This window comes from Parasteatoda tepidariorum, chromosome 7, assembly GCF_982258835.1.
Source record: "Parasteatoda tepidariorum strain Cologne lab strain chromosome 7, Ptep-v5.0, whole genome shotgun sequence".
NCBI lineage: Eukaryota > Metazoa > Arthropoda > Arachnida > Araneae > Theridiidae > Parasteatoda > Parasteatoda tepidariorum.
Genome location: NC_141761.1, coordinates 29942877 through 29956039, shown reverse-complemented (window position 1 = coordinate 29956039; position 13163 = coordinate 29942877). Strand labels below are relative to the sequence as shown.

General features: G+C 29.1%; 1 protein-coding gene across 1 annotated transcript in view; it reads right to left on the bottom strand.

Annotated features, from left to right (window-relative positions):
• v (Tryptophan 2,3-dioxygenase vermilion) overlaps window positions 1–11520 on the bottom strand; it is a 54807-nt gene extending 43287 nt beyond the window's left edge. Inside the window, exon 1 of the mRNA XM_087167604.1 lies at window positions 10944–11520. Coding sequence (XP_087023730.1) covers window positions 10944–10969 — 26 coding nt within the window. The 5' untranslated portion in view covers window positions 10970–11520. The remainder of the gene's footprint in view (window positions 1–10943) is intronic.
• Between the last annotated feature and the right edge of the window lie 1643 nt (window positions 11521–13163).

The following is a 13163-nucleotide window of genomic DNA, read 5'->3' as shown; positions in this document are numbered from 1 at the left end:
GTATTTATTTCATTAAAAAAAATGTCTTACATAATCGATTTCAAACATTTTGATGATAATGACAAAATTGTTTTCTTCCATTTTTAGCACGTTTATCTGAAATATATTCCACATGCAAGGAGTTAAATAGAACTGGTTGTCAAGCAAAAGTCCATTTTAATTACCGATAAAACATGTCATATAAGTTAAAAGACTGTTTTTTTATTTTTTTAACGTTCCCCGGTGGCAGCACTTCACTCTCCTTTGCCATGAGTCCTGGGTTCTAATCTACAGGGGGCTGAGCAAGGTTGACTCAGCCTTCCATCTCTTCAGTGGGTCGATAAAATGAGTACCAAGAGTACTTCGGGAATAATCACTACCGATTCCGCCTGAAGCCGAGCAGCACAAGTCAAAAAGGGAGTTGGTCTACGCCTGAAGAGTCCGTCAATATCGCTGCAAAGCGTAATTTAATTAACAAAAAGATCATACTTTGTATTTGGTAGGATTGCCGTGGTATTATGGTATTTGAAAAAGGTAAAAAGATTGATAGTACGTTGTACATTTAGATGCTAGTCCTTGTTGAAACCGCTATCAAAGTAAAACGTCGAGATCAATTTCAATTTTTGATCGTTCCTGTTGAATTCTACCTCTTTTTACATCAGGAGCTACATCTTCCGGATGCTATCTTTGATTCAGATTAGGACGTGAGAAATGAGATTGGATTTACTACCACCAAGTTCCGGGTTCTAAGACTCTGAAGCAGTACTAAAACATTGACAGAAAATCATAGATTTTGATAATGACTACTCCAAGCACTAAAAATACTACTTCATGCTTTTTTCTAACTTCATTAACCGGTTAATTTTCAAGAAAACAGTCATAAAAGTGCCTATTTTGCCAAATGCACGTATTTTATTAGTGCTGACATCTAGTTTAAAATAAACTAACTATCTGCAATTACCTTAAAAATATCCTGGTACTGCCATCTGGTGTGTAAAATGAGAAATAAAATGTTATCCGGGAAAAAGAAATGAATTGGCTTTATTATTATTGGTACGTTGCTACTGAACACCCCAGCCCGGAAATTTCACGGGAGAGAGAAATAGAGGGCGAAACCTCACGGCGTCATTTTCGCAGGAGCGAGAAGGAACTGGTTAAGAACTCTTTTTATTGGAAAATTTTCGTTACAACATGATACTTACCGAATACCACGCAACGTAGCCAAATAAAGAGTGATCGCTTTCATTATACAATCCCCCTATGCTTCGACAAGATACCCTGGTATCATTTCTGGGGCCAGTACTTAAATTATTTGCGAGAATCTTCAAAATGCTTTTTTTTCTGGAACGTACGATTGCTTAAGCATTGTAGCTCGAAATGAAGAATCCACAAAATTTTCATGGTGGTTAAGTAGCAGTCCGATGATTATTATCTGCCTAACTCCTTATAAGCAGGCCATTCGTCACTCATAATAATTGATCCTAGAATTACTTCACGCTGGATGATGGTAGCAATGCTGTGGCATGTTTACATTCGACGATGAAGAAGCGTTACCGGAGTTAGTCAGTTCAACATATCAAATGTAAGATTCGCGGATCTTCTTATTGTTTGTTTGCTGTTGTCAGTAGTTCCTCAGATTGTGTATGTTTTCGAAGTCAGACTCGTCTAATGACGAAAGAAAAAAAAAGTGGAAAAAAAAAAACAGTTTTAGTGACGTCACTTATCTATCCGCAAAGTAACAACACAGCTAAGTAAGGTAGATCTCATATTGAGATCAGGGCTCGAAAAACAGCCCGTCCTCGGCGGTCAAAAATTCCTCGCGGACAACGAATTTCTCGAATACGACGTCCGTGCGGACGGCCATTTTCCCGTTAATGTTCGTGATACATTTTCAATTTTTGTTATTAGAATTGATGTTTCCTCTGTCTGGGAGTACTGCAGCTATTAAAAGGGGCTTTTCATCAACTTACAAAAAAAACACATTACGTTCTGATCTTAAACAAGAAGCGTTTAACTAAATTATGAACATCTACCTAAATGGAAAACCCCTTTCAGATTTCTGTGCAAAAACCTCTGTGAATCATTGGCTTGATTGTGGAACTAGCAAACGTCATATGATTCATTTAAAAAACGCAGTACCCTCGGATAAATTGACATTCCAGATAACTTGATCTTTGTTATTTAAATTATTTCATAAAATAAATACTAGGTTACTATTACTAACCTAGTATTTCATTTATTACTGTATAATGTAATCCCAGTATTTGTAATCCTAGTAACTACTAATTCATAGTGCAATATCGTTTAGACTCATAAATTAGCATATTTAAGGTTAGGCCTTTGAACCATTATGATTGAGTCCTTGTACTTGAGAATTCCACCATTAGATGAAAAGTCATTCTGATTGTTCACTTTTTATTTTTTTCTCGCACTGTTCAAAACTTCATCGAACCAATAAATCAAAGGTTATGACTAAGGCCCGGATTTTGATGACATTTGCATTTTTTGCATTTTTGGACATTTTTTGTCTTTTAGAGCATTTTTTTTAGATTTATAGGGCATATTTCTTTAAATTTTGGGGCGTATTTTGCATTTTAATGCATTTTTTAAAGTTTTCTGTTAATTTTTTCCAATTTTTATTATTTTTTATCAATTTTCATTATTACACTGGCTTCCAAACAATGAAGAAAATCCATAGGATATTAACAGGTGAAGCAAAATCTTTTCAAATTGAAGAAGAATTGTCAGTAAGTGAGACTGTCTTTTTCAAGTACACACCTATAACATCAGTAGACGTTGAAAGAAGCTTCTGCAGGAAGGAAAATTTACTTTCAGACAAGAGACGCTCGTTTACATTTCAAATTATCAAGAAACATTTAATAATCCAATGTAATTCTGATATTTAGTAATATTATGAGATGGAAGTTGTTATATCCATCAAAGTTTCTATACAAAAGAAAAATATTTTGGTGTCAATATATTTTCTTTTTTTTTTGTTATTTTAGGATATAAAACATATTTTTCAAACTTTAATGAACGTAGAACAAGTATTGCATTGCTTTATATTTTTTAAATGATTCATAATAATTTTAAAGAGCAAAACGTTTTTTTAATTGAATATTTTTACTTTATTTAAGGCATTTTTTGCATTTTTAAGGACATTTTTTGCCCTTTTGAAGGGCATTTTTTGCACTTTTTAAGGGCATTAGTTGAGATTTTTTAGGTCATCAAAATCCGGGCTCTAGTTATGACGATATCTTCGAAACGGTACAGTGGTTCATATATAAGAAAAGTTAATTTAAAATCAACCTATATTTTAAAAATAAGTACGGGAAATGCAGTTAACTTGACCTATATTTTTGTCAACAAACTAAGATTAAATATCAGCTTTGACCTTTTTTCAAATCAACTTCTATCTGCTTAGAACGAAGTGCGTTGTAAGGATCGAGAGATTAAAATTTGATATAATAATAAAAAACTAAACGTGAAAATAAAAAAATAAAAGTAAAAACGGTAAATAAACATTACTCCCGCTGCTTTTCTCCGGATTATGAACGAATATTTTATTTGAACATTAATCAACATAACATAAACAAAAATTTTTCAGAAGTAATGAAACTGTTTACAAAGTATGATATTATGACAATCATAGTATATTTTCACTGATGGTGAAAAAAATATTTCAAACAAAAACAATAGGCATTTATACTACTATTCATCAAATGACGCGTTGCCACAGTGTTTTCAACAAGAAATAAACGTTCAGCTGTCATCGAAAAATTTAATCTAATCGATATTGATCGGAAGATTTGATTTATATAGGGAGAAATATTATCATTTGAAAATCATTAAGATTCGATCATGATAATTTCCTTCAACGATATGCAATTTACGCCATCAGAAATTATCGTCTAATTTAAAGAAATATTTAAGCTAGGTAAATCTTGAGATAGATTCAAAGCATATTTAAAAACTCGTTTTCTCAGTTGTTCGACATTTGCAATGACCGTTTTGCATTTATTTCGTTATGTATTTGTTTCATTGATTTATTAAGTAGTCATACAAGACACGTTTTTAATGCTTTCCTGATAACCTAGAATATTTAATTACATATGCGTAATATATTTAGCCTTTTCCATGAATATTTGAATATAAAATGGCAAATCTACATCTATTCTCCCTAAAAAAACAAAAATTCCTAAAATCCGCGCTGGAATATTCTACATTAATAATTTATCAAAAACTTTTTATGCAGTAATTATAAGCAGAAACTGTTTATTATTTTATTTTTCTATTAATTTAAAAGGATAAATAGTGCTGGTCACCCGTGTAAATATGCATTTTATTCAAAGTAAAAATAAATTTGAAAAAAAAAAAGAAAAAAGGTGAAAAATTAAAATGTTTTTAAATTACTTTACAAAATGTACTATTGTTTTCATTAACACACGGCATCCTAACAGAATTTTGCAAAACTAAAATAAAACTAATAACTAAACAATTACAGTGAATCTCATAAATTCAATAAAAAAAATAATAAGACAAAACGATTAACGCAACCTCTAACTAGCAGTTAAATATTTTACCTTAGTTAGGCACTGAACCTATTTGGGTAAAAGTGCTGTTGTTTTGCAACAATTTTTTTTTTTTTTAAAGAGAGAAATGCTGTTTTTTTTTCTTCTTCTTTTTTTTACATACTCTAATTATATATGATTGTATGTTTAAAATAATTGGGTATATTATAGCCTACGTCACAGGTTGTTTTATTCCTACTAAATTTAACCCATGAACGGCATTTTCTGCGAGCCTAACTTCAAGCCACAAATAAACAAACGAAGTGTTTGATCGTTTAAATAGCTGCTCGCCAGATTTTATTGCATTATAAAGAAAAGTAATTGATATTCGATTTTTGATTAATAATTGATTTATGTGGACAGTGGCATAGAATTTAGCATTGCGTCGTGGTAAATGTTATTCCTACTAAGTGGAAGTAGTTGTGTTTTTTTTTTATATTATACCCAATTAGGTAAACTGGTAAACAAAAGCATATTAATTCAACAGTGTTAAGCAAAAAATAAAATATAAAAGTAAAATTTTCCGGCAAAATAGAAGAAGTTTTCAGCTTTGTTATTTGTAACTTATACTTATTTATAGCTTAATTACCAATAAAGTTCTGAAGAGTCTGTCTTGAGATTTGTTTATTTTTTATTTATATTTTATCACCGTCGTTGAACCAAAGAATACAGCCGACCCAATTTTATAGGTTTACGACTGCTAATGTTCAACTCCGTAGCCTTGCAATTTTGAACTTAATCCAGAAGACAAGGGAACTCCTGGATCGAGTATTGGGAGAAATTTGCCTTCGTGGAGAACTTTTTTGATGGAGCTAACCCGCATTTGCGTTATACGAGAACCTCCCACTGTTAGCCTGATGGCAAGGGGACTCTAACACATTATCCGTGTACCACTGAGGTTATTTCATGTCAGCACAGTGGTCGGTGCAAGCCGGATGCGGAATTCGTATCGACAGGGAGTCGAACTCGGTTCGCCTCATTGGAAGGCGAACGCTCTATCCCCTAAGCCATCGCAGCTTTGACATTTGTTCATTTTATTTTATTTTATAACCTGCCCCAATTTTTGGGTTTACGACTACTAATATTTAACTCCGTAGCCTTGTAATTTCGAACCCTATCCGGAAGACAAGGGAACTCCTGGATCAAGTATTGGGAGATATTTTGCCTTCGTGGAGGATTTCTTGATGGAACTAACTCGCATTTGTGTTACATGGAGAGAAAAATCACGAGAACATCCACGGAACTTATTTTTACGTAATACAAAAATGCTTGCTCACAATGTTAAAACCTGAAACGCTGACTTAATTAAAAAATTAATGATACTTCTCTCATTTTAGCTTCAAGAATTTTTAAAAAAACATTCAAAATTAAAACATAAAGGTTTTTTTGTCGCACCGGTGATGAAATTCAGGGTTAAAAGGTTAACTCATTTATTATCAGGTGCATCTGTATTGTGACAACACCCATTTTACATTTCTGCTCTTAAATTCTTCATTCACACTTATAGAACTGACAACGTAAAAAAGTGGCGAGCAGACATGGTTAAGAAAATAAGTTATAGTTCATAAGATAAATCAAACTGTTTTAAAACAAGGAAGCGGAAATGAAAAGTTCTCCTAATCAAGAATAGTATAAATTAATCGGTCAAATGCAGCCGAACCTCTATGTCACGTACATCAATAAAAATTAATTTTTCGACATCTTAATGATAGCAAACTTTTTCACAAATTCAATAAATTCTTCAATATGAACCAATGTAAAAAGCACAGTTAAAAATAATTATAACTCATCTGAGTCTTTTAATATATTCTAAGGGTTCTTGTATCAATTTCAAACCAATGTAATTAAAACAACAAACTAGTGGGCTGCGCCCCCTGCTCACTAACGCTCGCCAACCCCGTAAATCGCTACGCAATCTTAATATGGTTTGCTTCGCAAACCACCCTCGCTTCGCTCGCTACTAACTTAGGTGCATTGCAAATGCACAAAATTCTAAGAATTCAAAACAATCTTTCAAATTCATATAACAACTTTTTTTAAAGAAAAAATTACATCTTTTTAGTAAATACTAAGTCATTAAAATAAATTTGAATTCAAATAAGGGACATATAATTCGTTAAACCTATTAGAAATGTGCTATAGTATAAAATCTTATGATAAAACTACTAAAACTGATATCTCTTTAAAAAGGTTAAATTTTTGACCATAATAAGTCTATTAAAAATTGAAATAAGTGAATTGCAATGGAAAAACCTGCATAAACAAATAAATTCTAGTAAAACAAATAAATTCGTGATATAAATCAAAAATCATGAAATAAATTCGTAATATATAAATTCGTGAAAAAAAGTGCTTTCAAGAAAATACTAAAATAGAGATCAATCGACAAAGGCTATTCACTTTTGTCTAGCTTATGCTCTCTCTGGTTATTTCAATTTCCGTTTTTAAAAGCGCTATATGATGAGCCATCTCAGCTAGATTTGGCATGTGACATTTTTAGCGGCAATCATTGATCGATTTTCTAGCGTTGCCACTCGGGGAGTTGTAATGAGGCTTTATTTTGTCGCCGTGTAAGAGAAATATATATAGATTTTTTGTCGGTTGTAAGCATTTATAAATTGATTATTTGAATTTAACTGAAACTTATTTCGATCTCAAAAATTGAATGAAAAGAACCGTTGAAATGTACATATTTTTAAATTTATTTTTAAAATCAATTTTTTTTTTTATTTTCTACATCAGAATTTACATCGCTTTTTAATCGCCTTGTAATTATTCGTCCGTTTCCCCTAACATGTCAAAATGTTGTCTTGTACCTCCGTGCCATGCTACAATACAAGTAACTACTGTTTCCTAAATGGTGCTCAATATTCGTAAGTTGAATTGTGAAATATAAAGTAAGTTTGAGAAAGAGTAACAAGCTTATTACATTTAAGCTAAGCTATTGAGCCTGGTTGCAAATTTCTAGATAATTTTTTGTTAATTTCATTGTTTAAAATCATATTTTATATAATTTAACATAAATGTGAGTTGATATTTCAATTTTTATTTTTTAATGAATTTAAGTATTTTGTCACAAATCCAGTTGATTTATTAAAAAAATAGCTAAATCTTTTCGCTTGATTTTTTTTTTAAAAAAAATAGCTTTCACGTTTAAAAAAATTATGATTTGAAGCTCAGGAAAGAGTTAGTTTAAAAAACATCTTCTTGTAAGATAAAATAATTAGAAATTTTGATATTTTATTCAATAACTTCATAATTTATTATGTATTTATAGTTTTAATAGTTGTATGTATAGTTTATATCCAGCTTCAATTAAGTTAATTAAAAGAAACCCTGAATTAATATTTAACGCCAAGGCAAGCATTTTTTATTTCTAAATTTTATGTTTCTAAGTACATACATTCACCAATATAAAATTACTTTCAATAATGTTATATAAAACCAAAAATAATATGGCAAGCACAATACAATCTAAAAATTTATACTAGTGATCAACTTTCCCTTTTTCAAATATAGAACTCTGTGATTGAATGTAAGTCCAGCTACCATGACTTTCCCCTTTAGAAACTCGTAGAATATAGTGATAAAAAAAATGAAAATGAATCAAGCTTCATTCAATTTCTTCTTGAATATGAGAAAATATTAATAAACAATGTAACAAACAGGAGAAAATACTACACTGTTTGAATTTATATTCTGAAATTGAGGCAAAATAACTGGCAGCTCTCTGTCCATAAGTTTGAGGTAAAGAACATTTTTTACATTTGAGGTTTTGAAACCGTTTACTACTAGAATGGTAATAAAACAATTTATTCAAATTTATACTTATTTAAACATTTTCAACGAGCATGGTTTCAAAATCGTAAAAAGAATTATTTTACTGGTTCTTGGAGCTAGGTTTTTCATTAGGTATTGAGCATTGGGGTAAGGTTGTAATTGAGTTGTGTTTTATCAAATGAACAGTTGAATGTTGAACTTCGTAACCATAGTAACCGCCACTGTTTCAGACAAATGGCGACAGGAGTTCTTTCCATAGATGGACTATAATTAAAGTTTTTAAAATCAGTGTTTGTTCGTGTATATTGGCTAAATACCCCACTGTAGGTCCGGAAAAGAACTTGAAAATTTAAAAAAATTTTAAGTTCTCAAAAAACCTGTTAAAATTTGAAATGCAATGTTAGATCTAAGGAAAAAAAGTTTTATTTACTTTTGTATCGAATAAAATATTTGCTGAATGTAGATTAATAAATTAATTGAAAAAGATTAAATTGATGCAACACTTTTTTTGCTCAATTTTCTTTTTAAAACAAACTTATAAATCAAAAAAATTTTACATTACCAACAAACTTTTAAAAGGCACTGCAACTGATGAAACTTAAATAAAAATATTAATAAAAATATTAATAAGTCATTAATGTCAAATTTAAGTCAAAAAATTATTTTATATCATCTTTATGGTTATTTGATTATTTTTAGAACCATCACTAAAAAGTAACTGTGGATAAGGAATTCAAAAATTGTAGATTCGAGCACAATATATTTTTTTCCTTCTTTTCGATTCTTGGTATCAATATTTCCATTCGATAGTGTTGGTTGATATTTCGATTACATAAACTAATATCGATATTTTTGTTTAAAAGGTAAATGCTAATTTACTTGGTCATGTTGTCTTTTAATTCTTGATCACCCCCATTAAGCTAAATTATTTTTAAAGCTTATTTTTTATTTTGAAATAGTTTAGTATTATTATTTAGTCTATGTATTCTTCTAACTTAGAAAAAATTATAACAGTTTAAGTTGGGTTTTTTTTTTTTTTTTTGGTGAGAAAATCATCACAAATGAAATTCATTGACTGGCATAATTAATAAATAGTAAATAGGTGCACAGTTTGGTTTTGACAAAGTTGCTAATTTGATTTATTATCCAGCAAAGTAACCCTTGAGATAATTAACATACTCTTTTTTTAATGTTATCGTAGGTTGTACTAAGCATTTTAACAAACAAATTCAACAAGATAAACCATCATACAAGGATTAAGAAGAAATTAAGATTAAGACGTAAGAGGCAAAACCAAAGAGGGGCGAACCAGCTGGTCGCCGTAGGAGACTAGTATGAAAATAAATCAAGAATCAATTACATAAATGTAATAAAAAAATTGCGGTATTCAAATGAGAGAAAAGACAGCAAAAAGTTTCATGGTAACTGAACGAATATTACTACCAAACCAAGGACCTATCCCGATTCTACGCTTTAATCATCACAGCTAACAAAATTAATGTTTTTGTTTTGGGTATTTCTAGATAGGTTCAATACAAGAATCGAATACTTTAAATATATTTCTATAGTTGTTACGTAAATTCCAAGAATTAAATATTTCAAATATGGTTCGAAATAAGCATAAGATAAACCCAATATTTTCAAAAGAGGTTTTTATTTACTTATTGATATTGCCAACCGCAATTTCCAACAAAATTATTAAAACTGGTGAATAAGGTGTACTTAAACACAAATTAATACTTATAATTATGTAATATTATGGATAACAACTAAGTCAAAGCATAAATCAAAATGCATTAAGACTATTATTAAGTATCTAGTAGTGTTTATACTTCATTTCAATAGTGTTGAAACTTTTTTTCTGTACAATAAGACTAGTACGTTAAGGAAGCAGCAAATAAAACTTCATAACATGGTTTCATGCAAGGGGAAAAAACAAGCATAATTTTTAACGGAAGAAATTACCCTACATTGCGATTAAATTTAAAAAATATTTTTATATAGAACAATAATATTGCTGTAAAAAATGACTTAATTTCAATTTCATTGCGACATTATTAAAAAAATATGTGACTATCAATTATTTTCTAAAGTTTCTTTTAAATAGAAAATGATTATTTAATAAATATTTTTTTTAAAAAAAGGTGAAATTAATATCTAATTATGTATATTATTTAAGTCATTGATTTATATAATGAAAGTAAATATAACTGAATATAAAGTAAATTTTTAAAACTAGATATGACCATCAATGCATAAAAATGAATGTATTATTTTTTATAATTTTTATAATTTTTTTGATAAAAATAATTTTTAACCATGCATTTTATACTTCGAATATGATTAATCATTATTCATTGTACTGAAAACTTCTATATATATTCCTTAGTCTTAATAGTATCAGCAATAACATAAATTTGAACACATAAATAAATATTTATATTCTCTAAACTCTATATCACTTAAATATAGAAAAACAAAATTTGAATCAGCTTTCTCTGTAACAATTTTACATGAAACAAGCAAATAAAGAATAAATCAAATATTTAAAAAATAGACAAAAAGTGAACTAAGTCATCAATTGCTTTAAAAAAAAATAATGACAAAAATTACCTAGTCGTAGAGAACGGGCAAGCCATTGCTGATAGAAAATCAATTCTACGTTCATTTAACAGCTTCAAGAACTTTAAATTCCCACACTATTAGATTCGTCACTTATTCGTAGAAATCAGCACCTCATTGGTCATTTTCAGAGTGACGTCAGAGTAATGATAATGAAGAGAGAACTTTTTTTTTTAAAGATTTAACTCATACAACTCAATATCACATCTAAATAAAATCAAGAAATATTAGATTTCAAGGTTTTAATGCTACAAAATATCGATAAACCTCGAATCAGTTTTAGTTTCCTTTAAATGATGTTATTTTGATTTATTCTCTTCCCTTGACTGATGACAGTTTGATCAAAATAATTGCGCAGCACTTGTGTTATGTGTGGAGTTAATTAATATTTTACAACGTAACTTAAAATGCAACGTCGTACTTCTTTTCTTTTTGATAAGCAACACACGTTTCCATAAAGTACATGACTAAACTTCGTTATTTTATCATTGACATATAATGAAATTAGTCAATTCTTTCAGCTTGCATAATATAATCCTAGATTAAATTTTTACTTTCATATAACTATACTGTTGAAATTAATCTTCTCTTTTCATCTTTTCGTTTCAAATAGTTCAAAATTACAATTATTGTAATTGTTATCAATTATTTTGATAAGTATTACAATTCGATATTTCCAGGACAAATTAAAGTGTCAGAATTAGTGGTAAAGAATGTTGTAAGTTATAACTCAAATAACTTTAAAAGCTTTTGTGAAGTACATTATATACTTGTGAGTTAATATGATTATTTGTGAAACAATTTCGCCAATCATTTTTGAAAAAAAATATTATTTTTTAAAGTAGGAAAAGTCGATCCAAGATGTAATGTACCTTGAACCATTGGGTGTCACATCTTAGATCAGAGGTTCCCAATGTTTTTTGGCTATGCAATCCTAAATTATTACCTTTCTTCTAGAATTATTTCTTCTTAAAATATTACCTTTCTTTCTTCATAAATAAAATTCATTAAAAATTGTAAATATATTAACCGAAAGAATTTTTATTTTTTATTTTGAGTGGACTACTTGTAAGTTTGAAAGTATTTAATCATCGTTTTAAATTAAATTAAACGATAGACAATTGAAGAATACACAAGGCAGGAATGGTATATATTCTAGCTACAAATTAGCTTTTTCGGGTATGCATAAGCTGGAATGAATAAAACAAGCTCAATTATAGATTTTGTTGAAATAAAAGCAAAAAAACAGCTGTTATAGACGTAGAGAATGACTGTGGCAAAAAAGTATTTCTTCATTGAGGAATTTTAATATTTCATTTTTCAATTGAAATGTTTGATTTACAAACTTTTATAAATTGGTATCTTTTTCATAATTTCTTCGACCGACGTATAACTATATAGATTAGAATAGCTATATTTTACGAATCTATATTGTTAGAACGACTGTATAGATTTTTATTGTTTGTTATTTTGTTCCACTGGAACTTTACTGAAATAATTTTTTAAAAGATACTTAATTATGGAAAAAAAATATAAATTACTTATTGGATATAATTAAAATTAAAGTTTTCAAAAATCATTCTGGTTAAAACAACTCTAACTCCCGGAACCCATGTATTCCTACAGCGGAACTCTAGGACTCAGCTAAACACATTTTGAGAACCGCTGCCTTAGAGAGATAACACTCATTTTGAAGTTTCTTTTCTTTTTTACTTTGTTAGTAGATTGAATTTAGATATTTAATCAACAATTTATCTAAGTCTGACTAGCCGATTGCATTTGGGTATTCAATCAATAGCTATATAAATCTTATAAACAGTTTGAATTTGGATATTTACAGAAAGTAATCTAAAAGAAATCAAGTTAATGATAAGCACAATACCAAGGAATATTTTAATGGATTCTTTCAAAATTTTATAACTTTACTAATAATATAAAAACTTGTACACATTATAAGTGGCATTGTCCACAGGGAAATATATTTGAGCCTGTTTCGCATACCTTGGACAAATCCTCGGTACACTTAAAAAAGAAAAATTCTAGTATTACTTTGCAACATATAACTTAGCGCATGTAAGTATGTTTACCTAATTTAATACAGTAACTTTATTAGAAAAGTAATGGAATTCCAGTTTCTTATAGATTTTCTAGAAATACTAGAGTATTTTTACAATGTGCCAAGGATTTGTCCTTGATATATGTAACAGGTTC